Raw genomic sequence first — 24168 nt, 5'->3', positions numbered from 1 at the left:
CATAACCATAAACTTTATTATATATTTTTTTCAAAGACATATATATGATACCTACATATTTATTACGTTTGAAATCAATAATCGATTACAATAAAATACAATAGAAAAGAAAAAAGAACAAAAAGAAACATAAGAATGTAATAGAGTAATAATAAAAAACGAAAGAAAATGGAACAGTTGTCGAATATCACGTTTTACCCAGTTTGAAACAAGACATTTCATACATAACATACGTGTGGATTTTAATAAAATTAATTTAAATATAATTAAATAATCAGAGATTATTTGTACCATTCATCGTAAATTCTCATCTCAAAAGTTGCGACAAGCGTCTTCTAAATCGCCTTCAATGTTATATTATATGAAGCATAAAAGTGACTTTAAATGCAATAAATTTTTAATACCTATTATTACCTTATATAATTTTTTTTAATACCAACTAATATCTTATTAAATATACAAGAAAAAGAATATTTCAGATTTTTTTATTTCATAAAATTTTAATGCATTTACTATAATACTTGTTTATTATGTGTTTAGAGGTTAAAAAAGAGCTAACATTAAATATGTCGTGACAATTTATGTAACAAATATAACCCAAACATTATTATATGATTTAGACATGTTACTATATATTTATTAAGTTAAACATCAATAATCGATTACAATAAAAACAATATAAAGGAAAAAAGGTCAAAAAGAACCATAAGAATGTATGTAATAATAAAAAACGAAAGGAAAGGGAGTAATCATAGAACGTCACCTTTTACCCAGTTTGGAACAACACGTATATATGTATGTAACTTATAAATAAGTTAAATTAAAAGTAATTTAATGATGACAGATTATTGTTTGTATTATTTATCATAAACTGTCATATGAAAAGCTGACAAGTGTCTTCTAAATCATTTCTTACATATTATCTGAAGCATAAAAGTGACTTAATGTCATAATTTTTTTTATACCTATTATTACCTTATAAAATATACAATAACAGAGATATTATCATTGTTAATTTAATAAAACTCACTTGTGCACAGTGTGGATTAATGTTCCAAAGCAGAATCAGATCGGCAATGAAATATTTATTTCGCATTTCATGACAACCTTTAACTTAGATATAAACATTGTTTGCATGAAACCAATAACTAAAACAAAGAAGATAAATGCCTTGTTGTGGGAGAATTTGCCCTGCAAAGAATTTTCCAATAGGTGCGCCATTATTCACGACACAACGCAGAAATAATATTGTTCATGTTAATCCGGAGGTAGTGTTGGATGGATGAACTGAAGGTAATCGATTTGGCTCGCCTGTACGTAAAAATGTGTTAAAAGATCATTGACTTATGACCACTTAATTAATTGATCGTTTAATGTATGCAGCATTTGTTAAATAATCTTGGCAATATTGTTTCCGTGAATTTCTCTTTGTACTTCCAGAAAATTCTAATAAGGTGTTGTTTGTTTATTAAGTAAGTTTATTGTGGTTTCTATTTTCATTATCATAATTTAATATATTAGTGGTTAGTTTACAATAAATATATCATGTTTAGACGCACGTGTTTATTTATTTATCATTGGAATTATTCACTACTTAAAACACATTACTTGTAACGTATTGACAAATATTATCTAAAAATAATATGTTTATAAAAATTCTTTCCACTTACCTTCTTTTGAATTATATAACAATTATAGATGGTTTTTATGGGAGAGGTGGTGATGAGGTGTAAAAAAAGTCAACGTGATTTTGAAATGTTTCCACATTTTATTCGTTTTTATTGGGTTTTTTTACATTTTTGTCTTATAGTTTAATTGGGCCTATGGAACAATAAAAATATACAGATCAAGCCCATTATAACATACATATATTTGATTCAAAATAGACATTCTGTATTTTATTATCTAATTATATAATTTATAGAGCAGGATCCTAGAGACCTGGCATCCTTAAATGTCTCTCTTGTCAGTCACCCACGCTACATAAGTACTTATAGGCATATAATATATTTATTTAAAGAGGTCATCAAACAGTCTATAAATTGATTTGCCAGAGTTCAACTGAGGTAATGTTAATTCGCCACATGTTTTAGGCCGTTACTCAATATACCAAATAACTTCTGTGTGCACTCAGTTCAACTCGTTTTTTTCTCATTTTTATTTATCTAAAATATCTAAAAAATATACAAATTCCGGTTTTAGACCTACATTAACTTAATTAATAAGACGGTTTATTATATACATATACTCTGAAAATATTTATTATGGAAGTTATACAATTTCTAACAATTTACAGTATGATACACTAATACTTATCGCGATCGGGTAACTTTTGAAATGAGTCCTAGATTTCGACAAAATAAATATATGTTATGCAGCCTGAAGGTCCCAATTAATATAAAAGTACGATACCCACATGTAAATTATTTCAGGGGGTCCATTATACATTTAAATAGAAATGTTAAAATCAAACGAAAAGGAAAAAAAGAAAATAAATTTACTCTATAAAATCAAAAATTGCAAATAAAAAATTGATACTCTGAAAAACGAAATAATAACACAATACATCCTTGTTAAAGAAAATAATTTATTCTTAAATCAAATGCAACGCAATTTTATGATCAACTTTCACAATCAAATTGATATGTTCAGTTGGTTCAGTTTTTAATGGAAATTTATGTAATTTCTAAATTATTTGATTCAACAAGTACGTACAGTAAATGACACTAATGCAATGAATAAAATATTCATTTTTGTATCATCCCCCAATGATTGCGGAGATGTTTTTTGTCATACTTAAATTTCTTTCACATCTTAACAATAATTCAATAAAACTCAATAAAATATATATAAATATTAACTAGTTTACAATTCATTTATAACAATTCAGTGTCTAAAAACATATATAGCGACACGTTAAAAATAAAATATATGTCAATTTACGTGGTAATAAGTTTTTAAGATTTTGTACTTTTTATTATGATTTTCCAGCATTGCCAAACTTCGTTTAATAGTAAAATTAATACTAGCTTACCTCTATAATAAATATGTTTTGATAATCTCATACATTTCAGCATATGATATATAGATTTACACTGGACCATAAAAATTTTCTGTAACATTTGGCCACAACACAACCTTTTCTCATAAATTTAAACATACAATTTACGCTAATACTCCTGATTAGATGCAGGTATAAGTAATTCATAGAATACGCGGATGGAGCGAATGGGAAACAACTCAGTGTGTCCAACTTAGTCAAATCGTCTTGCAAACATTGCCTAGTGTTTTCTTTTTTGTTGTTCCATAAATAATCGAATATTTAACTGGGTAAATTGCTGTATACGCCACACATCGTGGGCCAAAGAGATCAAGAGCATGAAGTCATTCGTGTGCTGCTCACGGAGGAATACAACAACTAATTAATAATTTGTAAAACCAAATTTCGTCCGAACAAAGTAACTGTTACATTACTTATGGAACAACCTACTGTAACAATTGTAAGTACTTAAGTAATGGATTATTTGTTCCCTGGATATATCACACAAATTAAGCCGTTTCCTTTGGATTTAATATGGTATTTACGTAATGGCCGTTTAAACATTTATATACATTCGCGTCCCTGACCTTTTCTTAACATTATTTACACGCATTGTTTGCAAGATTTATGGAAATCGCAATAGATGTCATATTGTCCGTTATTCTCCTATGTCGACCAGCGAATGGATTTCTGTCTGCATTTTTTATGAAGGGATTATAAATTGCACCGCTAGAATTTCCAACGTCTGTAATAGTTGTTCTGAGTTTTTGAAAGAGCTTTTTGATCGTGCTCTGCGGTTCGAGATTCGGATCGTTCAATATTTTTTACAGTGGATAGGAGATTCACGACGTTTTGAACTACTGCACTTATTGTATTACGCAAACATATTTATAAGGTAATTTTATGTAACATACCAGATGTATACAAGAACCTAGCTGGCTTTCATAATTAACAAAATATAATAATTTATAACAATAATATGAAAAGTAGGTAAAATTATAACTATATGCACTGTTTTAATATAAACAGTAAAAAATAATTTAATAGCGATGATTTATCCCTTGATAAAAATTGCGAGAAAAATTTTGGTAGCAAGTTGACCCTTCAGGCTGCCCCCGGCAAAATTGAGTGCTCCAATCGCTTAAAACTCTCATGTACACAACCCAATATATAATGTGTTCACAGCCACACACCGATGATGCGTCATATTTTAAGATACTTTCAGCCTCATATACAAGTGTACAAAAAAAAAACAAATGAGCGAAACAAACAATTTGTTTCCGAATTTCAGGAATGGTTTCTGTTTTTTCAGCAGTGACGCGTGAAGCTTGTCAGATTCAACAGGTCCCCGGGGCCGAGGCACCTCAGTCAGTTGTCTGCACGAGGAGTGTATCAAGTCCGTTGCTTAAATTCGTGTATTATTATTTTTTTTGTTTGTTATTAAATTTTTTTTTGTTTGGGGCAGCCGGCCCGTCTACGGTGGCATAGATCGGGGACTGCGCCGGGCGCGACGCCTACAGACCGTTCTCGCACAGACTCACGCACATCACGAACTACACGTCGACATCCAGGCTGCGCTGTTGCACTGGCAATAGCATCCTGTCGGCGCCGCAGTCGGTATGGTGATCGGTGTGTAGTAGATGCCGTTGGCGTAGACCAGGGTGGGCGGCGGCTGTTGGGTCATCATTCGCTGTTGGTCCTGGTACAGCACCTGCCACGCCAGGCTCTTGATCAGCTGGAGGGTCTGGCGTCTCTCGTGGCCCATCAGGCACACCGTCGATTCCTCGACGACGTCGTGCAACAGCATCAGGTACTGGTGTTTGAGGGTCTCCTCGTCCGGGCCCACGAAGTGGTTCCATAGGTAGTTCTCCAATTTGGCTTTTTGCTGCTGGATGTCCGGGAAGTCTATGAAGAACCGCGAGCACATGTATCTGTAACAAACAAAAGTAATCGATTAGCAGGGAAATATTGACTCCATTAGTGATCGATCGATGTGGTCGTGGCTGAAGCCGTGAAATTTTGCCCATAATTACGACGTCATTTTTTCAATTATTTCGAAATATTCGTACAAGGCAGGAACGGCAAATTCATTGCAGACGCCGTCACACGCAACCAAGTCAATTAAAATCGCCTTCATCGATAGGTTAAAAATAAAATGCGGTCGCCTAGCATCGATTTTAAACCGAAAATAAGTGCTTTTGGTCATTAACTGGTTTATCTGAATTGGCAAATCAGTAGATGTTAAAAATAAAAACTACTTTTACGAATTTTAGCTTTGTAACACAACAAAACGAATGCATACAATGTAATTCAAATAACACATGTAAATATTTAATTTTTAAAGTTAAAGCAAATTCAAATATTTGCATAACGTTACCGAGTGATGGGAACCTATGCAAATTAAATAAAATGATTCGATGTTAATAAAGCTTTAGGATTAATAATAATCAACTTTGGCAGATTTTCAGTTATTTGTTATGCGGCAGATGTACACAAAATTATAAATTCAAACATGCAAACTGCATTTAGCGATTCACAATTAGTAATTTAACACCGATCGCAGATGTGTGTATTTCAAGTAGAATCAGTTACCAATTTAAAATTAATCACTTATTTCATTACCTATTTGGCCGCAGATAAGTGAAATTACAGTAAATTAACTAAAATAATTATCAACCGCTGTCTAGTTTGGCCGAAGAGAATTTTCCATTTAAAGAAATTTACAATAAAACAACTCTGAGTCAGACGACTTAAACTAGCAATTAATATTACAAAATTATCAGAGATTGCAATTTTAGATCCATTCAGTAGACTTTCAAGGCTCCGTCAGTTGCCACCTTTTCGTTAAAATGTCCATTGATGGATTTACAGAATGGATTGCGAAACTCCAGAAAATAGCGGGAGCAAATTCTCATCAAGGATGTCGTGGTATTCATTATTTTTACTAAATATAGAATGCATTTGAACCAGACTATGAACATGTTTGATGGATTAATTTTAATTGGTCACGTAATACTGGGTTATCTTCAGTTTTATTTATCAAAGTGCAAATATGGTTAATCTCTTGCACAACTCTTGATGGATAATCTACTTTTAAAACAGTACAAGAACATTTCCTTTACATGAACCGAGTCCACTTACATCATTTCTTTGTTGGTAATGGAAGAACAAGTAGGAAAACATTGAATTTGAAATATTATACAGTATTAAGGTGCTTAGAAAAGAATTTTATTTAAGTGAAGATAACTTTTGGTCATTCATAAATCAGCTCAGAAAATTTCGCCAGTCTTACGTATTCCTATTCCTATTTACAGGTAAGATCTGAGATAAGATGTCTCGTTTTGAGGATGGCATAACACTGTACCATTTATTCTCCGACTTTCTAGTGTATCTTTAAAACCAAATAAAATTTAATAGCATAATAAAGTACCGAAGCAAACGCAACGCGTTCTGTAATATCATGGGCATTCACGGTGAAATATACCTGCTAACCATTTCCTTTTATTTAAATTACTGCCGGCTACTTGATATTCCATGAAAATTTACTTTCCGCTTAAACGGAATTGCTCTTTTAGCCCAATAAAAATCGTCATTAAGCCTTACTTGAAGTGTCATATACTACTCATATCTATCATTTCCCTATCCTGTGTTTCTATGAGAAATTAGTGAATGTTTGCTTTGGGGAAACCTTTGTCACTTAATTACATGCGACCTTGAACTATAGTTTGTTTTTTGATAAATATTAGTATGTTTAAACATTTGTTCTAACTTATGTAAAGTTTGTTAGTCACGTATAATATTGTTAATTAATTGGCGAGCCACATGCGTACTTACTTTTGAAGAAGTTTGATGTATTCAGGATGAGCCGGTTTGTAGTTCTTGACTAGTAGGTTGCAGTACTTGAGCAGGCCGCCGCCGCGAATTTCTTCGGGGTACCGCGTTGAGATCAGCTTCTTCTGTAGATGATAGAGGGCCTCCTGGAAGTCGCCGTAGACGGATTCGCCGACCACTGTCGGGTAAAAGTTCTCACTGATTTCCAGCTCGCTGCATTTGTAGTAGAGCAACAGCGAGTCAAGGATGATTTGGAAGGAATCGACGGAGAACTCGAATTGTCTGCGCATACAGTCCACGAACTTGAGCTCGACGCCGCGTCCCCGCGAGTTCCCTAGGGAGATCAAGGACCATCTGTCGCCACCTTCTGTGTTGTTGTTCACTTTGACCATTTTGCTGACGTAGGCCTCTTTGAGGCTGCAGGTGGAGATGCGCTTCCTGCTCACGCCGTCCGGCAACATCTCGTAGAGAGAACTGAGTACTGCTGACTTGACGCGATCGAAGTTGCGAACCGACGAGGACAACTCCACGCCGAATATGAGATCCAAATCATTGTAGGGCTGCGTCTCGGTGGCCAACACGTGCGATGCGGCACCGCCGTTTAGCCTGATGTCGCGGACACGCATACCAGCTCCGCCGGATGATGTGTCTGCCTCCAACTTCTCCCGAACAATGTTCACTAGGTCTCTGAGACGCACTTCCAGCGTGGGAAAGTTGCCGCGGCCCTGGATCGAAACGATCTCGTCCATGACGTCGTTCAGCCGGCAAACTTGTTCGAAACTGAGCACTGCAAGTCGCTGCTGCGACTCGATGCTCTTCGAGTCCGGACCGTTCGAATCATACTCGTCCAGTCTCAGACTTTCTAAGGTCAGTTCTTCGTCTCCGGAATCCTCAGAAATCCCGCACTGTAACAAAATAAACAAGACGTTAGAAAAGTTTACGATAACTTTGTGCCATTCTGCTTCTCTTTCTGTTTTTATACTGAACTGTTCGCGTTGCAATGAATATTTATTATTACCACGAAATGTTAATAGGTTTAATTTTACTTATTGCAAGGATGAATTATAATAATGTATATTATTTGCACGTGTAAATTTCGTGTATCACAACTAAGGCAAGACATTAAAAATAATGTGGTGTTACCAGGAAAATAATTTTCACTGTAAACAAATTAAAAATTACGGAACAGTAAATACGAGAACGAACAATGGTGACATAGATTGATGAGTCTTCAAAAATGTTTGTTCAAACGGGTGGAGACTAATGTTGGTCGACAGATTAAATTGGAACATGCTCCGTCCGTCCATATTTAGTGAAAGGTCAAAGCACCATCGAAATTTACATTTAAGTTTCCGAAATGTTTCCAGAAGATCGAAATAGAAAAGATTATAATCTATCACATTCATTCCTGCTAAGCATAAAATCCCGTTTTAACCCTCGTTAGTCTTTCTTGGGTCCCGATGGTAGAAGCTGATAATAATTTTGCTTACGTTAATGTGAAAGATTTGATTTATGTTTTATATGCTTTGTGTTCCGATTATATATTTTGTTGTTGGTCATTGAACTTCGCACTACACAACCTCTTAACCAAAACTTAATGTCCTAATGATGAATGAGTTTGAAGCTGAGAACTTTCTGGAAGTTTCATCTCATGAAAAATTAACAATGTGGATATATGGTAGTGTCATGATGTACTTTATGTACGGCAAATTACGTAAATAAACGAAGAGATTCTACAGAAAGTAAACTTAAGAAGCAAAGTCTAGTAAACTAAAGTAAACAAGCGAAGCCATGCTATAATGTTTCTCCGTGAACCTTGCGCTGTCAATGTCACGGGACTTTGTCTCAATTAATGAATGAAACTAGGGAAGAGCTGAAGAATTGGGTCTACAAAGCGCTAGAGCATTGTACCATAATGTCCGAGCCGTCTTCAGGCCTGGTGACCTGTTCAAACGTGTCCCCGGCACTATCGGATGTCATCAAAGATGCTTCCCCGTGGAACAACGCAAAAATAGCTGGCTGTGGAACGACGCGTCGCAATTCCGTGACACACCAGTTGCTAGGTAACACAAGTCTGGAAGGAATATCGTAGTGAGCGGGGTGGCGCCGCACAATCGAGTGACGTCACAGCGAGTAGCGTGGGCGTCTTGAATGGAGAGAAGCGCGGGAGAGGGTTGCAGGAGGAATGACGCGTCCGCCCACGCGACGGAACCCTAGGCCCAAATACTAGTATCGATTGTTTAAATGCATTACCGAAGCCCATCCGTTTGGCGGTTATCGTTTCGCCGGGTGTCCCGATACACCACGATTCGTTTCAATCATCTGCGTGCAATTGAGCCGTCGTTTATCGGACGGTTAATCGGTTTTACTATACGATGCGACGATACGGCCCACGCACTACGGCATTTTACACCTTGTTGACTTCGCAACTCTAATTTTATCAATTCGCTCAAACAGACGCTACTACCCACGTACACGACACTCCACGTCACTTTTCCAATGCTGGAATCATGCATTTCCATATACATCGGGCTCTTCGAATCACGTAATTGATGTTGACTCTTGTAATTCACCTTTTGAATGGCTCTTTTATTTTAGCTTTTCTTTCGCTGCCTCCATTCATTTTGACGACATCTACAAACAACTTTTCTCTGAAGTGATTCGACGTAACAAGACTAAAGTGGGTTGACAAAAATTAGGTGCAACGTGTGAACTAGTTGGCTTTACATATATAGCGAAGCATAAAATCTATAATGCCTTTCAACCATTTTTTAAAATTATTATTTGAAATTGTATCTATATCCTGCTTTTCATTGAAGTATACGTATACATAATGGATGCACTTAAACATTTCTTTAATCATTTGAAATCTGCGAGGTATTGTCGAGCTGACAGCTTCCATTAAAGACGATGCTCACGTATTTCAGCATTGTCTTCTTTTACTATTGTGTATATCAGATTGTGCAATTAAGTTTGTTAATTAAAGATAGCGTACAACTGAGTTGTTTGTTTACTATCTACGCAGGGTGTTAATATACTTCTAATTCATATGTAAGTTTTATCAACAAGTAATTGCAGTTTGTTGACAATTAAAGTGTGTTCGGAAGATAAGTATATTATTGCGAGCACTAGGATGAATATAACAACTGTTCTTGAAGTCCTAGCCATTATATAAGACTTTGAAAACTGAAGTCGTATACAATTATATTTTCAAATCTTAACATAGTTTATTATTAAAAGTCTATAATTATTTGCTCACAATATTTATGATTTAGAAGTATAGTAACAATAAATGGCCACGATAAAACAATAAACTAGGAGGGGGAAATATTCACATTTTATATATCGGTTAATAATTATGATTTAATTAATATAATTGAAAATATTTTAAAATTAAACATTCTTATTGAGAGGAATAGAAATTAATTTAATAGTGAAATATTTTCTTGTCTTCTTTAAATTGTCATCTTAAAAGTAGTATTTTTAAAAACCTTTACTATTTACTGACATTTTGCTTTATATTTCATTAATTATGATTAAAAAAACAGAGTATATCCAGATAAAATAATAAAATACCAACAGGAAATATTCAAATTTGACCTATCTGTTGTGACTTTATTATTCAACTAAGAGGGATTTTGAATCGAATTCATTTTAACATTCTTGTTATTGTGAATAGAAAATCTCTTGAAAATAAAGCTTCAGATTCAGTGAAGTAATAATATAATGATTTAAATTGCAATCTTAAAAGTAATATTTTTAAAAACCTTTACTATTTACTAACATTTTGCTTTATATTTGATTAATTACGATTAAAAAAAACAGAGTATCTTAGTAAAATAATAAAATACTAACTGGAAATATTCAAATTTGACTTATCGGTTGAGTAATTACTTTATTATTCAACTAAGAGGGATTTTGAATAGAATTCATTTTAACATTCTTATTAATACGAGTATTATTTTTGTTAATTTGAAATAGTTAAAACATTCCTTGTGACAAACTTCTCTCTCGAGAAATAAGAATATTTAAGTTTTATTCTTAAAAACCTATATAATAATAAAATTCCAGAGGGAAAAATTCAAATTTGACATATTGTTTGAGTAATGTCTTTATTATTTAACTAATGAATGTAATTGTTATAATTAACACTATTTATAACAATGCAAATTTAATTTAATTTAAACATTCTTGTTAGGGGGAATAGAAATTAATTTTGGATAGTAGTTAAAGTTTCCTGCATCGAACTTTAAACCTCTTGAAAATATTCAATCACTTGAAGAACTTTACCACATTCAGTGAAGTAATACACAAACAAGATGATATCAGAATAATAACTTTTAATTATTTGAGCACATGAGCAGATAATTTCATAGAAATACTTTCGGATAAAATTCTTAAACGCATATTTTCTTATTTTACAAACTCATTTTATAATTTATATACGCAATAATAACTCACTTGTCGTGAAATTTGAAATCCAATTAAGCAGAGGTATTTTCCTAATTGTATAAATTCTAGCAGAAGGTCGAAAAAGGGTTTTTCGCACCGGAAAATTAAAAGGTATTCAACGTGACACCCCGTTAATTAATATTTTAATAACCACTTTTAGCACGTACAATTAGTGGAAATGCAAAAGTTTGCTTTCGCAAATAATTGAGTTTTCAAAATTAATATGACAAATAAGGATTAATTAGCATGGACTTCCAGTAAACCCATCCATTTAATTATTAATAGTTATTTTAATCAAATTTAAAATGCAACTAGTCTGCCATAAAAGGTCTCAGGCGTTGATGACTTAAGTAAATTAACGACAACGGCGCCACTCAAAGGTGCATCTTCGAAATAATTGACATCCTCAAATTAATTAATGTGTTGTAATTTAATGCACCATCATTTTAACTTCGTACATCAAATTAGGCGCCGTCACACCGGAAATGTTAATTTCATCACACGGATCTGTTAACTTGTTGTTCACCCCTAGTCTTACAAAAAGTTTTATTTGGGCCACTCCTTTTCCCAGAGCAAATTTATGAGGGCGGCCGCCCGCAGCACATGTTGTTTGTCTCTCCCGACACTTCTTTAACCAACTTTTCCTTTTGAACGTCACATCAATACGAACCGAGTCCGAATGCAACAAGTAAAAGGGGACCGAAATAAATCAGGTTGGAATTTATTTTCGTGTTAGAAATACGCGAAAATACATATTCTCGACAGCTGCCAAGGTCGGCAAGGCTACAATAGAATTTTGCTGGAAATTATTCTGGACGTTTACTACTATCAAATAATTTATTCTCGGTTCAGTCGCAAACAAAAAATTGCTTTGACGCGCGTAAATTCTATAACTAAATATGCCATTTGTGAATTAGATAAGTCACTAATGAGTTGTTTTAAACCAGTTAGATAAACAGGAAATTGTCCAAAATGGTTATGGTTTTGGGATTGGATCTGTGCGGATTAATTTATCGCCCACTGCATCGATTAAATTTTCCAATTACTAATTAAGGTAATAAAACGGTGGGGGCGCAAAACGGAGTTTGCAATAATGTTGATCATTAATTGTTTCATGCCGCGTCAAATGTTTAACAAGCGTTATGGGTAAAATGTCAGCAATTTGTGTAAGGTTAAAAGTGTTATTTAATATTAATTTAATTTGTAACTATTACATAAACTATTAGTCATCCGAACTCTTAATTATGTTTTTGTACGCTGCATAAAAACAAACTTCATTCTGAAAGCAATTATGAGATAACCACAATTGGATAATAAATTTGTTTACTGTCCGACATGGTTTCTAGAATCTCCCTTTGTAAAATCTAATTTTTTTTTTCTAAGAATTATTTACTCGGAAAATACGAAACGTCGACTGGTTTCTTAATTAGTGTTAATTCGCGTTAAATTTTTAGTTTTACTTCCATCATATTAGTTTTAATGTCTGTTTATTGAAATGGAACGAGTTTTAACATATAACATAATATTCCGAAAATGAAAAATGAAAATTTTTCAATTATTTTATTGACTAATGATAACATACTATTTTAATTTAAATGAACATAAAAGTAAAATTGAAAATGTGAAAGCACAATTATTTTTAAAATATTTTTTTTATATTATTATTATTATTAAAATAAAAAGTAAAATATCGGTTTCAATGATTTTTTTCGTCTTTTGAAGAATTAATTAATTTTGGGAAATATGTTTTATAATTATGAAAATAAAATTCTGAAAATATTTCAAATTATATTATTATAATAAATGATAAAATAAAAGAATTTATAATTGTTTTTTAAGTTAAAGAAGTTGTATGATGTAAAAATAATATTTGTTTACTCTTTTATAAATGATAAAATAAAAAATTCACTAATTATATAAATATACAGGTTTAAAATATTGAAAATAAAATTCTTTCAAATTTTATTATTAATTTTGTAATAATAAAACATAAATTGTTTCATTGATTTTTTTTAATTAAGTAAGTTGCATAATTTAAAAACAATTATTCGATTTCTTTTTTATAAACAATAAAATAAAAGAATTTATTAATTTCCAAAAAATTGAAGTTATATAATTTTGAAAATATGTTATTTTTTTTTTTCAAATTATGTCATAAAAATATTTATTGAATACATTTTAAAAATAAAATTCTTTCAAATTTTATTATTCATTTTGTAATAATAAAACATAAATTGTTTCATTGATTTTTTTTAATTAAATAAGTTGCATAATTTAAAAACAATTATTCGATTTCTTTTTTATAAACAATAAAATAAAAGAATTTATTAATTTCCAAAAAATTGAAGTTATATAATTTTGAAAATATGTTTTTTTTTTCAAATTATGTCATTATAAAATGTAAAAATATTTATTGAATACATATTAAAAATAAAATTCTTTCAAATTTTATTATTAATTTTGTAATAAACATAAATTGTTTCATTGTTTTTTTTTTAATTAAATAAATTGCATAATTTAAAAACAATTATTCAATTTTTTTATAAACAATAAAATAAAAGAATTTATTAATTTCCAAAAAATATTACATAATTTTGAATATATATTTTTTTCAAATTATATCATTATAAAATAAAAAAATAATAATAAATTTTTGAAATATACAGATGTTATAATTTTGAGAATAAAATTCTTTCGATTTATATTATAAATATTGTATAATAAAACATAGTTAAAATTGTTATAATTTTAAGTAAAATAAGTTTCATAATTAAAAATGAATTGAGTTAAAGAGGTTGTATAAAGTAAAAAGAATTATTTGTTTCTTCTTTTATAAGTTGTAATCACTCATATGTTTTTTAATAATATTGAAATTTTAAAATGAAAATTTTGATGTGCATCATCAAATTGTAAATACGTAAAAAAAGTTTACATTGCTGCGTTTTACAGGTTTTATTTATTGTTAGCACGATAAACACTTAGTCACCTACTTTACTTATGTGTGCATATTTAGTTTGAAATTCCCATTACCCCCAAGTACGAAAGTAGTTCCTGTGAAATATTAAAATACTCTCTTGTGACATAAAAGTGTCGAGGCGGTGCAACATGGGCCTGAAGTAACAACAAATTGCAAAACAAATTTCTTTCACGGCTACAGCTCGACGAATTAAAATTCCACGCAGCACCGTCGAGTTGCATTTAATTTCTGTGGCGGCACAAAAATGGGCGTTATTTTTTTTTTTTTGTTCAATTTCATCAATTTTATATACAAATCGCGTAAAACGTAAACTAAAAGTGCAATAATCTGCATGCTCTACTTCTGACAACCTACAGATTCCTTAGCGCCAAGAATCGTCTTGCGCAATTGTCTTCACTTTCTAAATGTATTATAATATATGTATGTTGGTGGCATACCCGGATGATGTAAGAAACTACGTTCGCTTTAACAGTTTAAATAAACCATCTCCGTTGTTGAAACGCGGCTCAAATGTCGAATTTGTTTCCGAACAACAAAAGATTTACCCAATTGGCAAGCTGATATTCCCAAACAGACATTCCGACTCTTACGTCACGTTGCAATAATATGTTGCCCAATTGGGGGATTAGAATGTTCCGATTATTAGGTAAATGCCATTTTTTATTGCGACAAAATTTCAAATTGTTCAGTCCGCATGGAATTAATTTAATCGTGGTTTTCTTAAGCACGGTTTCTTGGGCAATCCGCGTCTTGAAATTAGACAATGCGTGTGTACTCAGACGGTGGGATAATAATAATAACTTTATGGTTTAGTTCACGGTTACACCGAATGTAATCAATGAATTACGTTGTTCACCGTTTCAAGGTGGCACATATTGTGGAATACAATTGATATTGTGTTATACGCATGTAGATAAATTGAATCTAGTTTATTTATTCATTCGTATTATTCTTTTTTTTTTATAGGAACGCACAATTTTTGTGTGTTAACAAATGAAATATAATTAAGATATTAATAATATTAATGAAACCTAGCTAAATGATATGAAAAATGTTCCATTAATCAATTAGTTAAATTAATATAAAATTTGTATGTTCTTTTTAACTATATAAAGTTATCCAGATTGGAGCCACTAAAATCGAATTTTTAAAAATTCATTAATCCATTAATCAATCATGACACTAATCACTATAAATAAAATAAATCTTGACTTAGGAAGTAAGTTCTAATCTCGAGATTTAGGTAACTACATAATGTATGTATGATAATACAAAAAATAATGTCCTATTTCAGGAGTCAGAATTTTAGGATCTTCCTCTGCCCTCATAATACAATTTGATGAATTTCACTTTTGTTTTTTTTCTGAAGTACCCCCTTTAATTGTGAATGTGGGTTCTATCTCATTTCTTTGTGGTTGATATTTTCTTTTTTTCTTTTTTCATTATAATTTTTGTGAATTTCGCAATATTTTTTTGGCGTCCACAAACAGATAGATGTTTGTATCTTAATTTTTGGTTTTATTTTGATATAATATTCCCATTGTAAGTCCAATTTTCGTTTCTTATCGTCGTATTATGCACCATTTTTCAAATGAGAGGCACAGGATATCAAATTTTTCGAAAAATTATAGTCTCAATCTGACCATACACGTATATTTTTGTTGGTTGCAAAAAATATTTATCGTTGCTCACGAGATCATTCGAGTAGATATTTATTTTCTAGAATTTTAATAGAACATAAATATTCACGTTCCAAAATAAAACTGGTTACTTATTATATTTTTCAGAACTTTTTTAATGTAATTCATAGGCAATTAACTTCTAGAGAGAAAAATGTTGACCAGTTAAACTTGTTTAATTAAACAAGTTATATGTATTTGATTTTCATACAGAAAATAGTATTAATTAATTTTTCCAGAATATATCAGTCATCTCAATGTGATATTTAATTAACAACCCAACTTAGCAACTGCAATTGAGATAAACACGATTAACCATATGGATGAACCATAATGCACTTGAATTTACATCGACATTGAAACTAGCACTGGTCAAAATTTTATTATGTTTTTGCGTATACGTGACGTTATTTTTTACAATTGTAATAATATAATACTTACTCGAACCATTTTAGTTGACAATGCGAACTTTGTTAACCAACTAGTTAACTATAAACATATTTAAATATTAAATACTATTATTGTTAGATAACGTGATCATCGAGAGATCCGAGATAAGAAATGGAAAATGACTAACCGACGAATGTGAAACAAAAGTGTTGGTTTTCCATTATTTTTTATTATTATTTAGTCCAATAAAATTATTAATCAAGGTCGCGTGTACTGCGCTTTAACGTTCATAAAATCAAACGACACGAAATGATGGGTTGTGTTACGTAATTCTGTGTAATTTATGAATGGAAACGTTAAATTTACTGTAGGTATATCCATCCCATTGTGATATCGCATTCGACATATGTAAAGCAATTTCTCTGTTTGATGTTATTTTCACGTGTTGAAAATTGCTACATGTGTATTATTATTGTGCAATCACGTAATTCCAAATGGGGGAAAATCTGCGTGACCAGGTGCAGGTGAAAAAATCTAGATAAAAATATGTGGAGATGTGAATGGAAAGCTTGATAAATTGGTATGGGTTAGACGGAAATTGGTTATAAATGTAAGAGAAGGTTAAAGAATGACGGAGAGATAAAAATAAGGGGTTGTTAACCTAACCAAAGCAATACATTTTTAGAAATACATTTCAACATGAAAATAGTTTTAGATAAATAACATATTAACAGATTTTATGATAAACTAACACTTTAATCATAATATATGACACGATTTTCATGTGATAAGATAATTAAGGGAATTTAACACTTTTTGACTTTATTATTATTTTATGTTAATTAAAAAACATTCGATTTTGAACCGTAAATATGTAAAATATTGAATAAATAATATACATTGTGAAGTAAGTTTGATGATCCCATACCTAAATTAAGATTGCAGTTGGTTTTTTAATTTTGTTGATAAAATAAAAGGGAAATAAATTTAATTTTTAGTGATATAAGTTATCTCACATTTAAATTACAATTTGAGTTAATTTCTCAATTTTATTTTAATAATTTAAACACTAGTAATCTAATTGAATAGTGGTGAAACTTTATGATTACTTTCTATTTTATTATTAATTTTAATTACTTATACTTATCTTATTTTTCATTATGTTTCATAATAGTGATATATTACCTGAAACAAAATAAAATCGTTAAAATTTAGTTATTCAGTATTCGAATTGACGTAATTAAATCAAATGTTATATGAAATAATAAAACTGCAGTGTTATTAATCCCAGTTATAAATACCTTTATCAGATACGCAGTAATTACTAAAATACGATAATATTCGATTATTGGCGCCTCGATGAATTGATTGTTTAGAAACAATCATTGTTATGAAAAATGATTATATTTGGGAATAATACTAGTGATAGATAATTAAAATACAGATATTTAAATATTGAATTTAAATTTTAACTTGATTTATAAATCAATTATATATCAGAAATAGAAGCCAAGAAATTATAAAAAATTCTGCTGATTTCGTTGCATGCAATGATGAAAATTAATTAAAGTCGGTGTTATTATTATACCTTACATATTGTGCTTTTTGATTATGCAAGTTAATTAATTAGATGTTTTTGCGACAAACGCATTTCAGTAATAACTATGAATTATATTAATTCTATTTTAAGACTTGTTGTTAAACGTTTATTAATATAAAATATAATTTGTATTGTAGGCAAATGTACTTTGGAACACATGAATAATAAATGAAAGTAATTAAGGTTTTTAGATTTTTCGTCAGCTACTACTACGAACCCATTCTTAAGTTTTTAAGCTATTATTTACAAAACCACAAATATATTTTCCTATAATAGTAATAACAATAACAGTTTTTCATAGATTATAATTAATATTCGTGTGCTGGAAAATCAAGTTACTTTCCGTTTCTAATAAAATGTTGAAGGTGAACCGCTCCATTACGACATCTAAAGAAGACGAAGACCTGTTCCCCACCCAGTCAATCTAGTTTAACATAAAAAAACAAATATCGAATGAAATAAACATAAAAATCAATTTTATGACATAAGACGACTCATAGTCGATTTGGCCTTTTGCGCGACTGTGACTAAAATAGTCAGCCCGCTTTTATTCAATTTTATTGGTCCATCAACGATTGGCTTTGTCTCACGGGTTCGTTAAAACTTGTTATCGAGGAGTCAAGGTCGATGTGTGCTCTTAAAATTCACTAAAACGACTTGGGAGTGAAAGTGAATCGGTCAATGAAACTAAATCATGTCACCAATGTTTACCGAATCCCGAATCGGTTTATGGCTTGCTTATCAACGATAGAAGTGCATCTCAATGACTATTCAAAATTTGGGAATGTCACATTCAAAATTTCCTGAGAGCTGGAGCGGCTCCAAGGAAAGAACTGCTTTCAGCCTTCTATTGCGAACAGATACGTACGTCATAACGCAGGAACTTATCAGAGTTCAGCCGCAGGGCAAACTGTTGTTTTATATTTATCCTGCGAGGAAAATCAATAGTTGTAGTTGAAAAAATTTAACGCGGAACTGGCTATTTTATTTTCACGCCACCACTAGTAGAACGATATTCATCTTTTGTCTTCAGATTTGATCAACTGAAACTGATTTTTGTGGGTAGTTATTTAAATAAAAAAAAAAAACGTGTGTACTTTCCATTAAAATTAACTTTCATATTCTGTTTTGTAACAACTAACAATTTAAAGACAATCTAATAACATCCCAATCTCGAAAGCAACCTTTCATTTAAATTTCATTCGGCATCACTCTTGAATAAATATTTTATTATCTCTCGTCTGCCCCAAGCTACGAAATCGTAACAGTGTAATTATTAATCGTTATGAGTAAATTGAATAAATTACAACTACATGAAAATAACAGATTTTTATTTGTAAATTTTTTATAGTTATTAGCTTGTGGCCGTCGATACATTTTCTATGTTATTTATATAAAAAATGACTCAATGATTTCTAATGGTTGGTAAACACTGAAATTTTCGGTTTTAAAACATTAACAGGGCTGATTGCTACAAATTGACGTGGTTGACAATAAAATATAACAATAAATTTGTTTACTACACAATCGATACAGGCAGGCAAATATTTAGCACATTACAATAAAAAACACTGATATCGAACGAAAATAAAACATAAACATGTTTGTCATTTAAATCTGATTGAACTTTTCTCGTTCTATTGTACAAATTTGTATTATCATTTTAAAAAAGTTCAAACAAATGGGCTTCTTAATGTTGCTAGTAAAAATTTTAGAAATAATTCGAAGATTTTTTTTTTGTATAAAATTATTGGATTACAGTGATTTATTATTTATTTTATTCTAAAAAATGTAAAAGAAATTTTCAAATAAAATTTATAAGCTTTTCTAGTTCTTCTTGAAACATATTTAAAAAAAAAAACAGTTATATTCATATATCGTTAGCTACAAAGGGTACAAATTTGCAGACTTTTACTGTCTCTGTAGTGCGTGATGTCTCTCTCAACATTCATTCGGATATACAGCGGAAAAAACAGCATAATTGTTTTTATTATTCTACATAAATGAATATATTTTATTCCAATTTTTAGCGTGAATAATTAACTTATTTTTCCTTTCTACACATGACAAGAGTTAAGTCTACACACTTTTAAACATTTGAAATTTATTACTCAAAAAATTATGAATGAATACCCAACCTATTAAAACATATTTGCGTATTTTTTACGATGAAATAAATAATAGGGGGCTTAAAATATAAACAATAACCCTGTAGATTTACGTAAGAGTTTTTTCTATTTCACCTTCGCAAACTGGATATTATCGCTGAGGCAAACTGTTACGTTTCACGGCAATACCTTTAACCTTAGTCGCTCTCGGATAAACACAACAAATAATAAAACAGAATTCTTAAACAATGTCGCATTGAGAAAGGTTAGTGTTGCATTAATAAAATAGATTTCAAACCGAAGATCTTTACAGTTGGGAAACCGTTGCCAAATCGGATTGTATAAATAAATTTAAGAGCCTTCTTCGATAACATTTAAATACAAATTCAACATAACATGGTCCTGGTTTTTGTGCAAATGCAATGTAATGTGGGACAACCGTTTGAAATTCGCATAAGTTGAGTATGTTAGAAAAATAGAAAGTTACAACGTTTAAAATGCGACGTTATTTCTTTTGAACCATTACGAAGTCAATGTTATCTACTACTTATTGTGTCGTAAATAATAAGCAATTTTCATATAATCTTAACGACACATTTTGCATAACGTCCTTAGAAAAACGACGCGTGTCTCGAATTCTCATCGAAGAACAGATGCAAAACATGAAATTACACGAAAAAGTAAATCGGCCTCCCGGAAACAATAACAACGGAATATCATAATTCCAAAGAACATGGTTTACACGAGATGCATATCACGAAGAGTAATTGCCGCCTTTTACAGTCTCATTCATTGCACGGTGTGAATTTCATCTTCTGTAAAACGTTCTTAAGAGAAGTTTCACATAGTAATACGATGTATCATATCGGGTTATGTATGTATGTCTTCTGGATTGTGTAATGGCTTGTGATTTATACAACCTCTCACTTTCATTGCGATGTTTACGACGTCTCACTTATAATCGCGGCGCATTCTATTTTCCAAAACGGACATCGTCTTGAATATTTAAATTTATATGTGAGAGGTAGCATTTAATTAATCAAATGCACTTGGCAACATTTTAAGATTAAAGTGCAGAGTTCACAACGGCCTTCTTTATCACTTAAACCACTCGGACCTATCTCTGTATTTATTTTTAAAGTAAATAGGTATTTTTAAAGGAATTTAGCAGATATAACGTTATTTATACACGAGACACCAAATAACTCATCTCGGTAATTGCTTTTTGGGCAATTTCAGATAATTTTTAAAAATACGGCTGTCATAAATCTACCGTGAAAAAACGATTCCGTTTGTTACACCATCACAGCCCGAACAGCTTTTAACGGCAGATACAACTGACCTAGACTCTCACCATCTACATTCCTTGCAAAACTGCATCGTAATTGGTCTGAATCTATTAGGCAACCAAAAAAATTATGGTTTAATAACTTAGAAATCGCACTCACAATTAGCGAGTGTGAGTGTGTGTGAGGAAATATTAGTTGAGATTAATCTTGTAGAAGTCATAACACAATGACTGCCGGCTAAGGCTTATATAAATCTCTCTTCCCATCAAATAGTTTTTACGAGACAAACTGGCCTGATAATTCAAAGGAGGAAAAAAGATTTTTCGCAGGAGAAAATAAAACCGAGATTTCCATTTAAAATTTACGGTCTTGTGTAGGTTTTTATTGTGTTCTTTTAATATCCCCAGGGTTCAGAAGTTTTGCTCAGAAATCTCGTTCTTTTAAATGCGCCGAATAGTACATTAAAAATTTGTTCCTTTCTTATATATTAAATTTGTCATTTAATACAACGATTTGTAGTTAAAATTTCATTTAACTTACACTTAATAGTCCGACACTGTGACTGATCTAATTCATTAATGAGGGATTATCCCCATTCACAGTCCAGGCTGTGGTGCGGAGTGCATGTGATGTTTGCTCATACATCATCAGCTGCATTTGTATTTAACATACAGGAAAATGTTAAGAAATATATGACCCAGTTATTGCAAGGTAATTTTTTATGTTTGTATCCTGACAATGCGCATTCCTTTGTATCTGATTTAATTCAACTATGTCGATTTATATAATAGGGATTCTACAGCAGTTTATATATTTCCTGTTGAAAGGTAATTATGTGCTGTGTGAACCAAAGGTCATATCCGTTGTGGAGCGACAAACACATATTAGCGTATTATTAAAATGAGCATGAATAATTTTTTAACTTAATAATTGCGTTTGCGATTTCTAAGAAGCTTCCAGTAACAAGTATTCAATCAAAATAAGTGTTGTATTATTACATTAATCCTTCACTTAACAACACAGTAACAATTAATTAAATCCGAAGCAGAATACCTAGTTTGATACCTGATGAAATTCTCAAACTATAAAATCCAACGAACTTAGTAGGAAGTGCTCAACAGTAACGATTATTAAAAATGGCAAGAAGTAGTTTAATTTTTTTGTTTATTTTCATTCAAATCGCACAGGCAAGGTACATGTACGTAAGTTGCGGGCACGACGAAGAGTGCATAGACATCTATCAGTGTCCAATGTTCTCGCAACTTCTGCAACGTAGCCCGAAACCTCGACCTCCAAGCGTCATCAACAAAATACGCGAAAAACAATGCGACCTTATTGACCGTAAGATTCCCAAAGTGTGTTGCAACGTACCTCAAACGACATCACCACCAAGTTCAAGCTTCACCACAGACCCTACGGCGGAAACGTCAAGACCCACCAAACACCCAAACTACGACAAGTTACCCAACGACATTTGCGGACCAATCACAATGAATCCCGGCTTCAGGATAACGTCAGGATCGAAAACGTTCCTGGGCGAGTTTCCCTGGATGGCTCTCTTAATTTACTACCAAAACGGAATTTTCGATTTTCGCTGCGGCGGTTCCTTGATCAGCGAACGATACGTCCTTACAGCCGCCCACTGTATTACGGACAGTTTGGCCGGAATTCGGCTTGGAGAGTACGACACGGGAAAGGTGCAGGACTGCGAGCACGGCACATGTGCACCGTCAGTTCAGGATTTTTATATCGAGAGCAACAAAGTGCATGAGGAATACAACTCGAGCACGTTCGCAAACGACATAGCCCTGATAAAACTGGCCACGCCGGCTGAGTTTAACGTGAACGTCAAACCGATTTGTCTGCCGGTGGACTTTCCGGAGACCGATCTGGCCGGCGAAGGAGCCATTGTGTCCGGTTGGGGAGTGACGGAACACGGCACCAAAAGTTCCAAACTGTTGAAGGCCACGATCCCCGTCCGATTAGTCCAGGAGTGCCAAAGCAAGTACCAGAGATTTGCTGAAGTTACGGACAAGCAGGTTTGTGCCGGCGGAGCGGACGGACAGGATTCTTGCGGCGGGGACAGTGGGGGACCGATGAAATACATTGCCTTTTTGAACGGAATGCCGAGATATATCCAATATGGGATCGTCTCGTATGGGCCCTCGCAATGTGGGACACCAGGACAACCAGCTATTTATACAAGAGTGGGAAAGTACATTGATTGGATATTGGATAATATAGACTGAATACATTTTATATGGGTATTAATCTGTTTATTAATATAATTTATCTATTACAAATACAGTGCTATCAGATATCATCAGAGAGCTGTTAAATCAATCTTTGTCCGTTACAATGGAAACACTGAAGATGTGTTGTTTCATCAAGATAACATTTCATGTTTATCTGATTTATCCTTTAAGTATTTATAAAAATACATTAATGTATCAAATAACTAAGATATATTAGCATATGTATTCCCCTTATATACATATTGTACCCATTTGCTTACACTCTTGAAAATATGGTTTAATTTAATAAAGATAAATTCGTAAATGACTTTTTTATTTAATTACTATGATTGTCAAAATTATATAGATTATCTTGGGATAATATTTTTATACAGATTAACATATAATCTGTGGTTTTTGGTACCTAACTCAATTTTGTCCTCCACAATACGTTCTTTACAATACATTTGTTTGTGTATTGAATATTCGTAAGGAGCGATAACGAATAATTTTCGATAATTAGCGATAAATAAAGTTAATTGCTTATACAATGAGTCTAATAAAAGCA

At 31.8% G+C, this 24168-nt stretch overlaps 2 protein-coding genes across 2 annotated transcripts in view; one reads left to right on the top strand and one right to left on the bottom strand.

Annotated features, from left to right (window-relative positions):
* Positions 1 to 1745: 1745 nt before the first annotated feature.
* The window catches only part of LOC109602057 (terminal nucleotidyltransferase 5C-like), a 41075-nt gene continuing 18652 nt past the window's right edge, over positions 1746 to 24168 (bottom strand). The window contains exons 2-3 of the mRNA XM_020018382.2: positions 6875 to 7776; positions 1746 to 4971 (exon numbers count right to left, since the gene is read on the bottom strand). Coding sequence (XP_019873941.2) covers positions 4587 to 4971; positions 6875 to 7776 — 1287 coding nt within the window. The 3' untranslated portion in view covers positions 1746 to 4586. The remainder of the gene's footprint in view (positions 4972 to 6874; positions 7777 to 24168) is intronic.
* Positions 22631 to 23615, top strand: LOC109608208 (phenoloxidase-activating factor 3-like). Its single transcript, XM_020024626.2, has one exon. The coding sequence runs from the start codon at positions 22857 to 22859 to the stop codon at positions 23613 to 23615; it is 759 nt and encodes a 252-aa protein (XP_019880185.2). The 5' UTR covers positions 22631 to 22856.

This window comes from Aethina tumida, chromosome 3 (assembly GCF_024364675.1).
Source record: "Aethina tumida isolate Nest 87 chromosome 3, icAetTumi1.1, whole genome shotgun sequence".
NCBI classification, from domain to species: Eukaryota; Metazoa; Arthropoda; class Insecta; order Coleoptera; family Nitidulidae; genus Aethina; species Aethina tumida.
Note: the sequence above shows the minus strand (reverse complement) of the source record. Positions and strands in the feature narration are given on the sequence as shown.